This window comes from Ornithorhynchus anatinus, chromosome 3, assembly GCF_004115215.2.
Source record: "Ornithorhynchus anatinus isolate Pmale09 chromosome 3, mOrnAna1.pri.v4, whole genome shotgun sequence".
Classification (NCBI taxonomy): Eukaryota; Metazoa; Chordata; class Mammalia; order Monotremata; family Ornithorhynchidae; genus Ornithorhynchus; species Ornithorhynchus anatinus.
The window spans coordinates 129,063,816-129,082,931 of record NC_041730.1 but is presented as its reverse complement, the minus strand read 5'-3'; the positions used below and the strand labels follow the sequence as shown (position 1 = coordinate 129,082,931).

The window sequence follows — 19,116 nt, the reverse complement described above, 5'->3', positions numbered from 1 at the left end:
CCTTCCATTTTGTCAGCTAAAAAACTCACTCACTGTCCTCTTCAGGGCCAATGTATATGATTCATTCATTTATTCAAGTGTATTTATCGAGCCCTCACTGTAGTAACCACTTGGGAGAGTATACTATAATGAGCAGACACATTCCCTGCCCACAGAGGGGCAAGACTTACCCATCTCAGAGAGACAAAAAAACCTGCCCTCATTCTGCCCCAGTTAATTCTGCCTTGGCTAAAATTGTCCCCTGCCATTGTGTATAAAATAGGCCAGGCAGTGTCAGGGTCTGCTGGCCAGGGTGCAAGGGTACTTGTGAGCAAGTGGAAATTTGTGAGTGAGAGGGAGCAAATTTTGGCTTACAACACTTTCAGGCTTCTATCATCCACTAGAACCTTACTCTGAGCTCCCCTATTAAGTCTCTTTCCTCTCTAAATAATTGGACGGTGGCTGTGTTGCAAAGAGGTAACACAACAGCGAAGGATTCATTTTTTTTAGCGGTGTTTAAACTGCACTCAGGTTGACAATTTGTTTCCATGTCTAGACCTGTTGACAGTACCTTGATGTATGCTTTTTTAATTAAGCAGCAGTGCTAAATGTTAGTAAATCTCACCCCTAATTATCTTGTCTGCATCTCTAGAGACAAAGGTATTATTTGGTTAATTTCTTTCCATGGAATTTAAAGTATCAATTCCCAATAGAGTTAATCTTACCTTTTCACTTAATAATAGCATTTTTAGGTTAACAGCCTGAATGAGAGATATATGGTATGGGCTTGACTCTTTCAATAATTCTTAAATGTGCGATATTTTTCATCTTGCTGCCTTAGCTTAAATATGTTGATACTCATCCCACCCCTCAGTGCTTATGAACATATCCTTACACTTTACCACATCCCTTATTGGTAATAGATATATTTAATATTGATCTCCCCCAGCAGATTATAGGCTTCTCGAAGGTAGGGATAATGTCTACTAACTTTATTGTGGTGGATTCATTCATTCAATGGTATTTATTGAGCACTTACTATATGCAGAGCACTGTACTAAGCGCTTGGAATGTACAGATCAGTAACAGATACAGTCCCTGCCCTTTGACGGGCTTACAGTCTAATCGGGGGAGACGGACAGACAAGAACAATAGCAATAAATAGAATCGAGGGGATGAACATCTCATTAAAACAATAGCAAATAAATAGAATCAAGGTGATATACATCTCATTAACAAAATAAATAGGGTGATGAAAATATATACAGTTGAGCGGACGAGTACGGTGCTGAGGGGAGGGGAAGGGAGAGGGGGAGGAGCAGAGGGAAAGGGGGGAAAAGAAGGCTTAGCTGAGGGGAGGTAAAGGGAGGGGTAGAGGGGGAGCAGAGACAGGGCTGAGCACTAGATTCAACCAAGTGCTAAGTACAGTGCTCTGCACAAAGTAAACACTCAGTAAAATCCACATAAATGTTTATGGCAGGGAAATATCGTAGCACTTAATTTTTCAGCTATTTCACCAAACAGGGCTAAGAAGCTTTGAGGGACAGGATGATTCTCTAGTCTATCGAAAAATGGGTGATGGTTTCATGGTGAAATGAGAAAGTACCAGAAGGTGCTTTATATAAAAATTGAAACTGTGATTTAGCTCTGTTCTCAGTCCACCCATTTCAGGCAGAAGTAGCAGAATGGTTTTGGCAATGCTGCACACAGTAAGCACTCAATAAATACCACTGAGTGAATGGTCCACCACACAGGAATTCTGGATGGTCTAAATCATTCAAATCAAATCTGAGTTGTTTGGCTGTAACAATAATAATAATGATAATGGTATTTGTTAATGCTTACTATGCACCAGGCACTGTACTAACCGCTGGGTTGAATACAATCAAATGAGGTTGGACACAATCCCTGTCCCAATTTAGGGCTGAACCAGATTTGATAATTGCCTTTTGTTTATTAATGAAGGAATCTTTGGGTCTGGCTGGCGGAGACATCAGTGTATACAAAGTCAGAGAATGGATTTTTTAAAAATCCATTTATGCACCCAAACATAATTTATTTTAATGTTGGTCTTCCCCTCTAGACTGTAAGCTCTTGGTGGTTAAGGAACATGCCAACCACTTCTGTTGAAATGTCTTCTCCCAGCGCTTAGTACGATGCTCTGCACACAGTAAGTGGTCAATACATGTCAATTATATTTATTGAGTGCTTACTGTGTTTAGAGCACTATATTAGATACTTGGGAGAGTATAACAGAACAGAGTTGCTAAACACATTCCCTGTCCACAACAAGCTTACAGTCTAAAGGTAAGCTTACATCATTGATAATAATCACTGAGAAGACTGGTGTTGTCAATTTCTTAGTCAGTTTAATTGTAGAACAATAACAAAACGAGTGTAACCCTTAAAGCACAGTGAGCAACAGGAATCCAGTTCTGTTCACGCACAAATGTTTTTGTCCCTTATGATTTATTTTTCTTGACACCCCAAGAAGCTCCTGATTTGCTTCTCCCATTAGCCTTCACAAACCAGGGTATCTTTGGTTTATTTAAGTTCACTGTGGGAAGGGAATATGTCTTAATTTATTTATTACATTGTCCTCTCCCAAGTGCTTAGTACAGTGCTCTGCACACAGTAATTGATCAATAAATACAATTAACTAACAAAATATGGTAATTTTCAGACTTCAGTAACCTTACTACTGGGCCTGTTTTGAAAGCCAAAGGGTCTCTATGGTTTATTTTTCTCAATCTGGGTTAACTATCAGGAAAGATCTGTTGTATTAGTCAAATCATCCCAACATTTCGACTGATTGCTATGGTGTCCTTGCTATTCCTCTTGGTTCCAATCTTTGCCAATACTTTTATTGTCTCTGACTCCATTAGATTTTAAGATACTCAAGGGCAAGGAATGCTCATCTTTCTTCTGGGATACTTTTCCAGGCCCTTAAGTATACTGCTTAGCATTAAGCAGGTACTCAATTAATACCACTAGTGGATTGATTATTCAGGTTAAAAATAATTCTCTTTTAAATTAATAATAATAATAATGTTGGTATTTGTTAAGCGCTTACTATGTGCCAAGCACTGTTCTAAGCGCTGAGGTAGATACAGGGTAATCAGGTTGTCCCACGTGAGGCTCACAGTTAATCCCCATTTTACAGATGAGGTAACTGAGGCACAGAGAAGTGAAGTGACTTGCCCACAATCACACAGCTGACAAGTGGCAGAGCCGGGATTCAAACCCGTGACCTCTGACTCCAAAGCCCAGGCTCTTTCCACTGAGCCACGCTGCTTGTTTGGAATATCTGAATCACCCAGCCTACAGCACTTATGTGCATATATCCGTAATATATTTTAGTGTCTGTCTCCCTGTGTAATCTGTCAAGTCAGTCAATCAAATTGATTGAGGATTTACTGCATGCAGAGCACTGAAATAAGCACTTGGGAGACTACAGTATAACAATAAACAGACATAATCCAGACTGTAAGATCACTGTGGGAAGGAAATACATCTCCCAACTCTATTATATTTTACTCCCCCAGTTGCTTAGTACAGTGCTCTGCACACAGCAAACCCTCCATGAGTACAATGGATTAATCTATGGTGGGTTTGTCTGAAGGACCAGCATGGGGAAGCAGTGTGGCATAGTGGATAGAACATGGGTCTGGGAGTAAGAAGGTCATGGGTTCTAAACCTGGTCCACCACTTGTGGGGTCTGTGGCTTTAGGCAAGTCACTTCACTTCTCTGGGCCCCATTTACCTCATCTGTAAAATGGGGATTGAGGCTGTGAGACCCGTGTGGGTCAGGGACTGTGTCCAATCCGATTTGCTTGTATCCACCCTAGCGCTTAGTACAATGCTTGGCACACAGTGCTTAATACAACACAATTCATAACATGATCTCTTTCTGCAAGTAGGATAAACTCTAGAAGACTGTACCAAACAGTACGGTGCTGTGCACAGAGTTCTCTCAGTGAATGCCATCGATTAAATTCTGGGTCAGCCACGCCACCTTCATTCAGGGCATCTTGTTTCGCCGATAGGACAAACAGAAAACATTTAGAACGGATGCAATGAGTGTGAAGGCAAGTACTGAATGCTTTCAGTCTTGGTGCGGTGAAAAATCTTCAGAAATCCAAAGTCCACCTGGGACCGTGTCCTCAGATTTGAAAATTTTAGATATTCATCTCTTCAATTTATGTCAACATTATTATATCAGCTTTTATTGAGCACCTACTGCATGTAGACCTTGCACTGAGAAGCAGCATGGCTCAGTGGAAAGAGAACAGGCATGGGAGTCAAAGGTCATGGGTTCTAATCCCTCCTCTGCCGCCTGTCAGCTGTGTGACTATGGGCAAGTCACTTAATTTCTCTGTGCCTCAGTTACCTCATCTGTAAAATAGGGATTTTAAGACTGTGAGCCCCGGGTGGGACGACCTGATCACCTTGTACCCTCCCCAGTGTTTAGAACAGTGTTTTACACATAGTAAGCACTTAACAAATAACAAATACCATTATTTAGACCATGACCCTAGATACTTGGGAGCACACACACAGCCTCTTCTGTCTTACAAGCCAATTAGAAGAAGTCATAATTTCACAGTCTGAAATTCAGCTTCATACTTTAAATCTCATCTCGATTTCATTCCTGGAGTGTTCCAGAGTATTTGATAAACTGTTGGCAGTAGAGCTGTTTCCACATTAGTGTGAGCATGAATTAGGGTTATTTCAAATACCAGTGGGCTTGTTCTAATCTTTGAAAATTAAGAAAACAGTAGAAACATTTTGACTGTCTCTGCCCAGTGAATAAACCTTATTTAATTACAGCTTCAGTTTGCCAGTTGATTTTTTTTTAAATCTAGGAGCAAGGGGGTTACAGTTGTTTCTGTGAAGTTAAGGAAGTGGGATGGTGAAGAAAAAAGGAAATTATTCTCATGACTATGTCTTCCTTGGGCAGCTCCCTCTAGACTGTAAGCTCCTTCTTCACTGTAGATTAATCATGGGCAGGTAATGTGCCTGCCAACTCTGTGGTGGTATACTCACCCAAATAATATTTGATGAAATCGATAGTTATGGTATTTGTTGAGTATTTTTTTTATAGCATTTGTTAAGCGCTTACTATGTGCAGAGCACTGTTCTAAGTGCTGGCGTAGATACAGGGTAATCAGGTTGTCCCACATGAGGCTCACAATCAATTCCCCATTTTACAGGTGAGGTAACTGAGGCCCAGAGAAGTGAAGTGACTTGCCCACAGTCACACAGCTGACAAGTGACAGAGCCGGTATTCGAACCCCTGCCCGTGACCTTCTGACTCCCAGGCTTGGGCTCTAACCACTAAGCCACGCTGCTACTCATGAGTACTGCTTACTATGTGCTGAGCACTGTTCTAAGTGCTGGGTAGAAACAAGGTAATCAGGTTATCCCACAGGGGGCTCTCACAGTTTTAATCCTCATGTTACAGATGAGGTAACTGAGGCCTAGAGAAGTGAAGCGGCTTGCCCAAAGTCACAGAGGAGACAAGTGGCAAAGCTAGGATTAGAACCCATGTCCCTGTCTCCCAAGCCTATGCTCTTTCCACTAAGCCATACTGCTTCTCCATGCTACAAATGCTTAGCTAAGTTCTCTGTTCACAGTAAATGCTGAATACATGCCATCGTTGATGAAAACGATAATAATGATAATAATAATGGTATTTGTTAAGTGCTTACTATGTGCCAGGCACTGTACTGAGCATGATGTGGTGTGTGTTTGAAAATAATGTTTCAGTAGAAAAATGTGGTTTTGGCTAGAATACTCAGTTGTATTTATTGAGTGCTTGTTGAGTGCAGAGCATTGTATTAAGTGCTTGGGAAAGTGCAATATAACCGAGTTGGTAGACATGTTCTCTGTCCACAATGGGTTTACACTCTAGAGGGAGATATGAACACTAATATATAAATATATTCCTAATAGTAATGTTATTTATTAAGCACTTACTATGAGCCAGGCACTATACTAAGTGCTGGGGTGGATACAAGCAAATTGGATTGGACATAATCCTGGTCCCAAATGGGACTCAGAGCCTTAACCCCTATTTTACAGATGAGCTGACTGAGGCCCAGAGAAATGAAAGTCAAAGTCACAGAGCAGAGAAGTGGCAGATCTAGGATTAGAACCCAGATCTTTCTGGCTCCCTGGCCTCTACTCTATTCACTAAGCCTTAGAGGGGAAGGCAGAGGCTTCTTCTCCTCTGCCTTCAAACATGCCCACATCTCCCCCATCCTAAAAAAACCCGCTCTTGACCCCACTTCCCCCTCCAGTTATCGCCCTATCTCTCTACTACCCTTCCTTTCCAAAATCCTAGAACGAGTCGTCTACAATCGATGCCTAGAATTCCTTAACTCCCATTCTCTCCTAGACCCCCTCCGATCTGGCTTCCGTCCCCTCCACTCTACCAAGACTGCTCTCTCTAAGGTCACCCGTGACCTCCTTCTTGCCAAATCCAATGGCTCCTACTCCATTCTGATCCTCCTTGACCTCTCTGCTGCCTTTGACACTGTCGACCATCCCCTCCTCCTCCATACCTTATCTCACCTCGGCTTCACGGACTCCGTCCTCTCCCGGTTCTCCTCTTACCTCTCTGGCCGGTCATTCTCGGTCTCCTTCGCTGGCGCCTCCTCCTCCTCCCATCCTTTAACTGTTGGAGTTCCTCAAGGGTCAGTTCTTGGCCCTCTTCTCCATTTACACTCACTCCCTCGGTGAACTCATCCGCTCTCACGGCTTTGACTACCATCTCTACGCAGATGACACGCAGATCTACATCTCCGCCCCTGTCCTCTCCCCCTCCCTTCAGGCTCGCATCTCCTCCCGCCTCCGGGAGGTCTCCATCTGGATGTCTGCCCGCCACCTAAAACTCAACATGAGCGAGACTGAGCTCCTCATCTTCCCTCCCAAACCCGGTCCTCTCCCAGACTTGCCTATCACCGTGGATGGCACGACCGTCCTTCCCGTCTCTCGGGCCCGCGATCTCGGTGTCATCCTCGACTCGTCTCTCTTGTTCACCCCACACATCCTATCCGTTACCGAGACCTGCCGGTTTCACCTCTACAGTATCGCCAAGATCCGCCCTTTCCTCTCCACCCAGACGGCTACCTTACTGTTACGGGCTCTCGTTATATCCCGGCTAGACTACCGTGTCAGCCTTCTCTCTGACCTCCCTTCCTCCTCTCTCACCCCGCTCCGGTCTATTCTTCACTCCGCTGCCCGGCTCATCTTCCTGCAGAAACGATCTGGGCCTGTCACTCCCCTTCTTAAACAACTCCAGTGGTTGCCAATCAACCCCCGCTCCAAACAAAAACTCCTCACTCTAGGCTTCAAGGCTCTACATCACCTTGCCCCTTCCTACCTCTCCTCCCTTCTCTCTTTCTACCGCCCACCCCGCACACTCCCCTCCTCTGCTGCCCACCTCCTCACCGTCCCTCGGTCTCGCCCATCCCGCCATCGACCCCCGGGCCACGTCCTCCCGTGGTCCCGGAACGCCCTCCCTCCTCACCTCCGCCTAACTGATTCTCTTCCCCTCTTCAAAACCCTACTTAAAACTCACCTCCTCCGAGAGGCCTTCCCAGACTGAGCTCCTCTTCTCCCTCTACTCCCTCTACCACCCCCCCTTCACCTCTCCGGAGCTTTACCCTCTTTTCCCCCCATCTCCCTCTGCTCCTCCCCCTCTCCCTTCCCATCCCCTCAGCAGTGTACTCGTCCGCTCAACTGTATATATTTTCATTACCCTATTTATTTTGTTAATGAAATGTACATCGCCTTGATTCTATTTAGTTGCTACTGTTTTTACGAGATGTTCTTCCCCTCGACTCTATTTATTGCCATCGTTCTTGTCTGTCCGTCTCTCCCGATCAGACCGTAAGCCCGTCAAACGGCAGGGACTGTCTCTATCTGTTGCCGACTTGTTCATTCCAAGCGCTTAGTATAGTGCTCTGCACGTAGTAAGCGCTCAATAAATACTATTGAATGAATGAATAAGCCATTCTGTGGGGCTGATGGAGGGGTGAATAAAGGCTGCAAATTCAAATGCAAAGGTGACATAGATGGGAATGGAAGAAGAGGAAATGAGGATTTAGTTGGGGAAAGCCACTTGGAGGAGATGAACCTTCAGTAAGGATTTGGAGGCGCGGAGAGTGACTTAACAGTAAGTGCACAGTAAGTGCTCAGTAAATACGACTGAATGAATTAAAGGCCAAGTCTAATGTGAAATGTCAACAGTATTAGCAGTGGAGAGTATATCTTGCTGACAAGTTTTAGAGATTCGGAATCATATTCCCCTAGTTCTACTTAGAAAGTTTTAGAGATTCGGAATCATATTCCCCTAGTTCTACTTAGAATGTTAGTCCTTTGTAGTAAAGGGATTGGGTCCAATCAGCTCTATTTGTGTCTAACCCAGCACTTAATGCAGTGCTTGGCACAGAGTAAGGACTGAATACAAATACCATAACTAATTGCTCGGGCACCAGAAAGATATGAGCCAATTTGACAGACCCCATTCTGTTTGGACTTGGTCCGTTTATCCCCATTAGCAGGAGACTCTGAGTTGGAGACTAAAACCCCAGACCCTCTTTGATTTGCTCCAAGCTGGAATCTGCTCAGAGATGTTGTGTGTCCAGTGTTGAGATTGTCTCCCCCATGATTGATGTCCCTGTCAAAAAAGGCAGGTGGTGTAGAAAGAGAAGAGTAATGCAGGCTTGCCAGTGATAGCAGTGAGCTCCCTATGAACCAGGAACGTGTCTACCAAATCTGTTGCTTTGTACTCTCCCGAATGCTCGTACCATGCTCTGCAAACAGCAAGCACTCATTAAATACTATTGATCGATCATCTGCTCTTCAGGTGGAGATGTGAATCAATCGGGATATAATCTTGTACCATAATTGCCCTTTCTGTACCACCTCAGCATGGTGTTTTTGAGCTTTATCATGCTGTACTGATTCAGAAAGTGTTAGTATTGCATCTCTTTAGTTTTAGCCAGTGAATGAAACAAGCATCCTTAAGTGAATGAAACAAGCATCCTTAATGCCACTAGAACATACACAGAATCCATGAAGTCATTTCAGGCTGGTGTTAAGTTGATCGCTGTGGGCAGGGAATGTGTCTGTTATACTGGTATATTGTACTCTCCGCAATTAATACCGTCTCTGCCCACGGTATTCTGCTATGTGTATCCGTAGTTTTCTTGGTAAAAATGCAGAAGTGATTTACCATTGCCTCCCTTGAGTGACTCAAGTGAAGACTTGAATCTCTGGCATTGTCTTTGGTCAACATTTTGATCATTTCATCAACTATCTTTGACTCTTTCTCACGCCCCTGCTGACCAGCACAGGTGAATCAACTTTAACGCTTCCGCTTAGACCTTTCCATTATGGGTAACCTTAGCGAGAGTATCTCTCAGTGGCATAGCTCTAAGCTTCACACTGGCGTACACAAATTCTCCTGACACGGTAAGACATTGATTCATAGGAGAGCTGCCCACAGTAAGCACTCAATAAATAAGATCAATTGATTAACCTGATCCAGTGCAGCTATTATGGATGAGTCCATACAAATCTAGAGTCCATACTTCAAACCATTCAAATAATTCCAACTCGGAAGTCTTTGACCCTCAAAACCCCAATATAGCCAATCTTACTTTCATTGCAGAAATGTGGGAGAGTCAAATCAAATGAATCTTAGAGACCATGTTGAAGAGATTTTGCTTTTTGACATCAATAGAGCATAACTGAACACCACAAGCCCTAGGTTGCTCAAATCAGGATTCCCTGGCCAGATTTCACCAAAGTAGAACACAAAGTTGTGGCCTTAATATATTTAGGCAAAATTCCAATCTAGAGTTGGTGTCCGTTTTGGCCCGGTTCACACTGGCAAAGTGAAGTGGAAAAGTGAAGCAGTTTTTTCAGTTAAGGTCCCAAAGCATTCTGAGCTGAAATAATTATCAGTATTGACCTAGCTTTTGTAAACTATGTCAACTTAGATAATAGATCCGAAGAAAATAGGGAAATACATTTATCTCAGATCATCCAGTGAGCTTTCCCAATAATACAAACAAAAAGCAACCTAAATCTATCCTGTTTCAATCTAGTTTAGTCTAGAATGCACTGATGTGTCTGTAGATAAATATTGTGGGCAATTTGTAAAAATGTTCTGCCAAAGACTAATCGGGGTGAATGCCAGCACTTCTATTGTTAACCATAAATGTTTATTGAGCAGTTTATATTTGCAAAGCTCAATATCCTCTGCTGACAATATCCTGGGTTATTACATAGCTTTGAACTGCTTTGGGAGATGAATTTATTTGATTATTCTGTTGAGCATGATGCATTTCTTATTATATATATATTTTTTCTTTCCTTATAGTTATTTCTCCTGATGATTCCAACTTTGAGAAGAAGAAAGACACCTGGGCATTCTTTGAAGGTAAAAATTTAATCTTATACATCATTTCCTCTTAAAGATGAATCATCTGGTCCTAGTTGATTACATGCGAGATGGAGTCAAAAGTCCAAATTCTGCTTCACCCTCTGTTTTTGACTTGCCTTCTGATCTTTTATAAGTTCCTTTGTTTTTGTGATGTCCTCACCTGCCAAATTTCTCCTTCTCAGAGCCATAAAGGGCATAGGAAAACAACTCCAACCCTATAAAATTTTGGAGGAATCAGAGGATTTTAAAAGGGGGAACTGTCACAGGTGGATTGATTTGTATCCCAAATTCATTCTACGTTCTCAGTCTCACAGGTGAAGTGTATTTTCTTTCATTTCAGCTGCCCTGACCAAAGCATCCATCCTTCTTAGAAACCGCATCTGTAGCTGGCCTAGTTAGGCTGGTCGACTTCAGAATTGGGCAGGTTTCTGCTTAGGCCCAGAGTCCCTTGGAGTTTCCAGTGACATAGGGAAATTTATCTTCACTTTGTTTTTATTCTCATCCTAAAATAAGCTCTTTGGCAGTATTGGTTACTGCTGATGGAAATGCACTTCAAATAGATTGAGCTGGGTTAACAGATGAATAGCTAGGCTAGCTTTCTACCAGGATAAAACTACTAGAAATAGTGAGGTTAATCATGCCTAAGAGCATTACACTGTATTTACTGTAGGCCTTAGAACAGTGTTTGACACATAATAAGTGCTTAATATTCATATTAATGTCTGTCTCCCCCTCTAGACTGTAAACTCTTTACGGCAGGGAACATATCACTAATTCTGTTGTACTGTACTCTCCCGTGCATTTAGTGCATTCCAAAATTGTACATTCCAAGTGCTTAATACAGTGCTCTGCACATAGGAAGCATTCAATAAATATGACTGACTGAATGAATATAGGACTCTGCACATAGTAAGCCCTCAATAAGTACCAGTGATTAAACATACCATTAAAAAATCCTCTATTTATGAAGAATATCTACCTGTTGTGATATTAGGCTCCAAAGAAGTTGAATTGGATCAAAATTGGGACACTTGATTGTACATTTCAAACAAGAATAAAAAAAACAACCTTCTGTATTGAAGATTGCTAAAGGAAAGTGTGAAATTAAAAACTCCATCCAGGACCTAGGGAGTAGTCGGTATAAATCCCAAGGGCCCAAAATGAAACAAACTCCTAAACTAGACAAGATCAAAGCTGAGAATTAATTAGTAATGCAACTCCACAGAAGATACTGAACTCAAGGTATTCAAGGTGACTTACAGCCACTGAGGTTTGAGGCTGTCAGGGCTAAGACGATGGTTTGATTAATAGAAGTAAGGCCATATGCTATACCTTGAGGAAAAGACTGAAATAGCAGGGAGGTAGTTTAGTTTAAGAACTTCCCAAAATTAAGAAAATCAACAAATTAGCTAACTCTACCACCTCTGGACTGTGTACAGCTCGATTTGCTTTTATCCACCTCTGTGCTTAGTAGAGTGCCTGGCGCATACAGAGTAAGAGTTTAACAAGTACCATCATCATTATTATCATTTTTAACACCAGGTAGAGCTGGAGTAGTGAGAAATTCATAATCTCATGAAAAATTCTTCTTTTTAGATCACAGACAGAGGGGGCTAGACTGTAGATACTAGAATGTAAACTGTTTGTCAGGAAGGAACATGTCTACTGACCCTGTTATAGGGTAGTCTCCCAAGTGCTTAGTACAGTGCTCTCCAGTAAGTGCTCGATAAATACAACTGATTGAAGCAGGAATGCCTCAGAGTCGACAGTCGGCTTCAACTCCCTCTCCATCTAATAGAGCTCAGTTCAATCCCCTGGGGAGGATCATTCCCTCACTGGCCGAGACCTCAGTCTCCTCCCTAATTTTTCCTGACAATCTGAGAAATGGGAAGAGCTTATGATCTGGCTGATTCATATGTACCTGATAATTGACCAGATTTCTCACGGCACTGTACCCATTCTGACCTGCGAGTCAATGAGGTTTGTGCCTTTCATTATCAGTTGTAACTGCACCAAGTGTTGACTGTTTGTAACAGGATCTCCATCATCTAACAGGTAGACTGGAAAGATTAAATGAGGTGTGGGATGGTCCGGGTAAGCCTGATAAAGGAATCGAGGAATCCCTTCACACCTCTAAGTCTCTCACACGAGGGGAATTCAAGACCTACATGGACTGAAAGCATTCCATTGCCATCTGCAAGATTACCTCAGTAGCTACATTAACTTCCCAGCAGCAAATCAATTGATTAATCAATATTTATTGAACTCTTACTTTGTGCTTCCTGTACTCTTCCAAGTATAATACAACAGAGTTGGTAGACATGTCCTGTGCCCACAGCAAGCTTTCAGTCTAGAGTGGGAGACAGACATTAATATCTCCTCCCTCACCAACTCTGAAATCCCTCTCTCAGACCATAATCTTCTCACCTGCCTCATCTCTCACACTCCCTCCCCCTGCAAATCTATACTACTCCCCCACAGAGACCTCCACTCTCTTGATCCCATCCATCTCTCCAAAAGCCTCTTTCCCCACTTTGCCCCCCGTCCTCTCTTCCCACTCTCGATGATCAGGTCGCCGCTGTCAACTCCACCCTCTCTACTCTTCTCAACTCTCTCGCCCCCCTTTCCCTCCGTCGCTCTCACTCCACTAACCCACAGCTCTGGGTCACTGCCTCTGTCCGCCTCCTATGCTCCTATGTTCGAGCTGCGGAGCGCTGTTGACGAAGGTCCCAGCACAAAGCCGAACTTATCCTTTTCAACTTTATTCTTTCTTGCCTTAACTCTGTCCTCTCCTCCGCCAGGCAAAACTTCTCTTCCCTCATTGTCACCCATGCCCATCACCCCCGCCAATTGTTCCGGAACTTGAACTCCCTCCTTAGGCCCCCTGTTCCTCCCCCTCCCCATCCCTCACCCCCAACGATCTGGCCACCTACTTCATCACGTAAATTAACACAATCAGATCTGAGCTCCCCAAAGTCTCCCCTCCCCCCCCCCCCCAACCCTCTCCCCTACTTTCCTATCCTTCCCTGCAGTATCCTCAAAGGAGATCTCCTGCCTCCTCGCAAGTGCCACCCCCTCCTTCTGCGCCTCGAACCCCATTCCCTCTCACCTTATAATAATAATGATGGTATTTGTTAAGCGCTTACTATGTGCAGAGCACTGTTCTAAGCGCTGGGGTAGACACAGGGGAATCAGGTTGTCCCACGTGGGGCTCACAGACTTCATCCCCATTTTACAGATGAGGTAACTGAGACACAGAGAAGTGAAGCGACTTGCCCACAGTCACACAGCTGGCAAGTGGCAGAGCCGGGATTTGAACTCATGAAAAACCTTATAAAAACCATCGCCCCTTCCCTCCTCCCCTCCTTAACTTCTATCTTTAACCGCTCACTCTCCAATGGCTTCTTCCCCTCTGCCTTCAAACATGCCCATGTCTCCCCCATCCTAAAAAAAACCCCTCTCTCGACCCCTCTTCCCCTTCCAGTTATCACCCTATCTCCCTACTACCCTTCCTTTCCAAGCTCCTAGAACAAGTTGTCTACACTCGCTGCTTAGAAATCCTTAACTCCCATTCTCTCCTGGACTCCCTCCAATCTGGCTTCCATCCCCTCCACTCTACCGAGACTGCTCTCTCAAAGGTCACCCATGACCTCCTTCTTGCCAAATCCAATGGCTCCTACTCTATCTTAATCCTCCTTGGCCTGTCTGCTGCCTTTGACACTGTCGATCATCCCCTTCTCCTCCACACCTTATCTCACCTTGGCTTCATGGACTCCGTCCTCTCCTGGTTCTCCTCATCTCTCTGGCTGTTCATTCTCGGTCTCCTTCACAGACTCCTCCTCCCCTTCCCATCCTCAAACTGTTGGAGTTCCTCAAGGGTCAGTTCTTGGCCCTCTTCTGTTCTCCATTTACACTCACTCCCTCAGTGAACTCATCCGCTCTCATGGCTTCAACTATCATATCTATGCAGATGACACACAGATCGACATCTCCGCCCCTCTCCTCTCCTCTTCCCTTCAGGCTCGTATCTCCTCCTGCCTCCAGGACGTGTCCACCTGGATGTCTGCCCGCCACCTAAAACTCAACATGTCCAAAACTGAGCTCCTCATCTTCCCTCCCAAGCCCGGTCCTCTCCCTGACTTCCCTATCACCCTGGATGGTACGACCATCCTTCCCGTCTCTCAGGCCCGCAACCTCGGTGTCATCTTTGACTTGGCTCTCTCGTTCACCCCACACTTCTGATCCGTCACCAAGACCTGCTGGTCTCACCTTTATAATATCGCCAAGATCCGCCCTTTCCTCTCCACCCAATCATCTATCTTACTGGTACGGGCTCTCATAATATCCCTGCTGGATGATCGTATCAGCCTTCTCTCTCATCTCCCTTCCTCTTGTCTCTCCCGCTCCAGTCTATTCTTCACTCCGCTGCCCGGCTCATCTTCCTGCAGAAATGCTCTGGGCATGTCACTCCCCTTCTTAAAAACCTCCAGTGGTTGCCTATCAACCTCTGCACGAAACAAAAACTTCTCACTCTAGGCTACAAGGCTCTCCATCACCTTGCCCCCTCCTAACCCTCCTCCCTTCTCTCTTTCCACTGCCCACCCTGCACGCTCTGCTCCTGTGCCACCCACCTCCTCACCATCCCCCGTTCTCACCTCTCCCGCTGTCGACCCCTGGGCCACGTCCTCCCGCGGTCCTGGAATGCCCTCCCTCCTCCCCTCGGCCAAACTAATTCTCTTCCCCTCTTCAAAACCCTACTTAGAGCTCACCTCCTCCAAGAGGCCTTCCCAGACTGAGCTCCCCCTTTTCCCTCTGCTCCCTCTGCACCTCCTCTACCCCCCTTCATCTCCCCTCAGCTGAGCCCTCTTTTCCCCCCTTTTCCCTCTGCTCCCTCTGGTCCCTCTCTACGCCCCCCTTCACCTCTCCTCAGCTAAGCCCTCTTTTCCCCCCTTTCCCTCTGCTCCTCCCCGTTTCCCTTCCCCTCCCCTCAGCACTGTACTCGTCCACTCAACTGTATATATTTTCATTACCCTATTTATTTTGTTAATGAGATGTACATCACCTTGATTCTATTTATTTGCTATTGTTTTAATGAGATGTTCATCCCCTTGATTATATTTATTGCTATTGTTCTTGTCTGTCGTCTCCTCCGAATAGACTGTAAGCCCGTCAAAGGTCAGGGACTGTCTCTATCTGTTACCGATTTGTACATTCCAAGCACTTAGTACAGTGCTCTGCACATAGAAAGCGCTCAATAAATACTATTGAATGAATGAATTAATTAATATAAAGAGATAAATTAAAGTTATGTACACAAATCACAGTCCTTACATAGTATGACATACTGACTGTAAATGCTGAACATCCTGACACATATTCAGCAAATCGGTGGTATCTTCTAGGGTTAAACACTTGCTGCCATGTGATTTAGTTGCTTGTGGTCTCAATTCATTTATATTTTGTGTGCTTCCTGTGTGCAGAATACTGTCTTAAACACTTTGGAGAATACAAAAGAGTTGTTCAAGACAAGTCCTTGCCCTCAAGAAACTTCCAATTTAACATGGCTCCTCACTGCTCTTCTCCCAAATACAGGACTCACTACAACTTTCTTTTTAAATAAAGATCCTTTAGCAAAGGTTAAATGTAAGGTAATATGACTTGGGTTTGAGCATACCTATGAATATGCTATTTTTTGCATTCTATGCTAAAGGCATTGACACATGTTGCGTGGACATTAGTACATTCCACTAGTATTTTTCTCAGAATGGGTCAGTGGGAATTAGCTCATCAATAAACAAACAATTATGTGGGGTTTTTGTTTTAGTTTGCCCAGTTACATTGTTCATTTCTTGAGGGCAAGGATTGTGCCTTCAATTTTAGTACTCTCCCAAATATTTAGTGCAGTGTTCTGCTCAAGGTAGAGAGGGATTTTACCACAAATTGCTGGATTATTTTGCACTGTTTTGTATGTTTAGTACAGTATGATACATACAGTAAGCAGTCAGTGCCACTGATTGATTGCTTTTGATTGAACCGAGTGTTTTTTCAGATGGAGAGAGCAGTAACCTGTACCCTGCTGTTTTAAACTAGCAAACTTCCTGTTGTAATCAGTGGCAATAAACTTCTCGGGTCTGATCCGTTTGCCTTTTTGTCCTTGGGTGGTCAGGCTGAGGACTGCTGAATAACATCTCTCCCCTGCTGAGGCTCTGATTCAGCTGACATCTGTTGTGAAGCTCTGGCACAAGGAGATTTTGTTTGCTGGACTGCATGTCAGCAAGATGCTAGAATTAGTCTCTCCCTGGATCCCGCTCCCAGATTTCCCTAAGTACAAGAAGGGGATGCAGATTGGGGAGTTAGAGTGAAAGAACACAAATTAGATTATTTAAAGCAATTGGGGTCAGTCTAGGGTTCCCGCAGTTTCCAAATCTGTAGTCTCAACTCACTTGTACTGTATGCTACCAAATGCTTAGTACAGTGCAAGTAAGCGCTCAGTAGGTACCGTAGATGGATTGACTGATTGGTTGAAATGCAGAAAACAGAGGCTCTGGGCATTTCTCATGCCAGGCTTTTGGCCTGGAGTTCCCCTATGCAATCTGTTGGACACCCATTCATTCAATGGTATTTATTGAGTGCTTACTGTGTGCAAAGCACTGTATTCAGCTCTTACCCAGAACCACAGTTTCTTAAGCTGGTCTACCCAAAGGCAAAAGGACTACTGCTTTTTCTCTGAGTTGAAAAAAATTTCAGGTTACCATCCAAGAACAAGACCAGACCCCGGACTTCAAATAGAAATCCCTGGGCCTTGGCAGGTACTTAATAATGATAATGGTGTTTGTTAAGTGCGTATTATGTGTCAAGCACTATTCTAAGCACTGGGGTTCATACAAGCTAATCAGGTTGGACACAGTCCCTGCACCACATAGGGCTCACAGACTTAATCCCCATTAATATCAATATAAAGAAATAACCTTGCTATCTTTATTTTAACTTTTTAACATTTTAACTTTTATTTTAACATACTCGTGAGGGAAGAAGAATCAGGTACTGTCACAGCATTTTACAGAGGAGGAACTACAGCTCATAGGGGTTAGGTGTCTTGTCCAAGGACAGTAGCAGAAATAGGGGGAGATCCCAGGTTCTACTATGACAGATGAGGTAACAGAGGCACAGAGAAATGAGGTGACTTGCCCAGTGTCACATAGCACGCAAGTGCCGGAGCCGAGATAAGAAACCAGATCCTTCTGACTCCCAGGCCCGTGCTCTACCCACTCACCACACTGCTTCTCTTCCCCCAGAGTCTGCACCAATTTCCCCCGCGCCCCTGACCAGTTTTATTTCTCTGAGGAGGAATGGCCACAGGGATGGACAGGGTTGTAAACCTGCTTCTCACCCCACCCCAGATATCCATCAGCCCCAATTTCTGGTTCAGAGATGAACCTTGGAAGTGGATGGGGCTATAGTTAGGGGTCCCTTTGGGCACCATTCAACCAATCCAAAAATTAAATAAGGGAGGGAGAAAAGGGAAGTGTATTTTCCTCTGTTATCGTTAATGCAAGACTATGCAGCATTGAGGAGGCCACTCAGGTGACAACTCACTTGTGGTAGTGACTTTTTTTTCAATGGTATTCATTAAATGCTTAATATGTGCCAGGCACTATGCTAAGCACTGGGGTAGATACCAATTAATCGGGTTGATCATAGTCCTTGTCCCTCATAGGGTCCCCAGTCTTACAGAGGACATAAATGAAGCAGAGACAGGTGAAGTGACTCTCCCCAGGTCACACAGCAGACAAGTGGAGGATCCGGGATTAGAACCCAGGTCCTTTTGACTCCCAGGCTCCTGCTTTATCCACTAGGCCATGCTGTTTGTCTTTGGAGGCCATGGTTGTGAAACCCTTTCTGTGTGACCTCAGGCAGACTACAGATCCAGTGCAGGAGTTCAAGAGACCCAACCAGACCGTGGCATCTTGTATCTTTTGTGGGGCAAAGTCACAACCACTCCCTGCCTGAGATGTAAAATCTCCTCTCGACCTAACTCCAAACCCAAGCCAGAAATTATATTCAGCAGATAGCTGATACCTGCAAAAAGTCACTGACTGTCTGGGACTGGCTTGCATAGTTTTAAAATAGTAGCCTACCTGCAGATACTTTGCAAAATGTATTGAATAATTCTAAAGTGCTTTGGATGAAAAGCATTATAGATTTTCATTATATTACAGACGCCAGAAGATTATCTCAACTAATTGGAAACTAAATTGATTTATGAGAAACAGCATGATCTAGTGCAAAGGGAAAGGGTTTTGGAAGTAAGGAGACATGGGTTATTCCCCTATTTCTGCTACTGTCCTGGAACAAGTTCTTTAACCCTTATGAGCTGTAGTTCTTCCTCTGTAAGATGGTGTGACAATACCCGATTCTTCTTCCCTCACGGGTATGTTAAAATACTGTGGAAAAATGAAAATGTGAGTCACATTTAAATTATAAATATTAGAAGACTGAGAGGTCCAATAATTGTCTCTCTGCATTCTTCACTGATAAAATTGAAACCATTAGGTGCGGTCTCTCTAAAATCGACCCAGCTCCTCTCCAACTCCTTCCTTCCTCCTTCCCCCTCTTTGACTCTTCCATCCTTCTCAGCAGTATCTAAAGAGGTCTCCTAACTCCTCTCAAATTCTAAC

General features: G+C 44.1%; 1 protein-coding gene across 1 annotated transcript in view; it reads left to right on the top strand.

Annotated features, from left to right (window-relative positions):
* Positions 1–19,116, top strand: part of VSTM4 (V-set and transmembrane domain containing 4) — a 115,886-nt gene that overhangs the window by 29,807 nt on the left and 66,963 nt on the right. Inside the window, exon 3 of the mRNA XM_029059200.2 lies at positions 10,376–10,435. Within this exon, the coding sequence (XP_028915033.1) occupies positions 10,376–10,435 (60 nt within the window). The remainder of the gene's footprint in view (positions 1–10,375; positions 10,436–19,116) is intronic.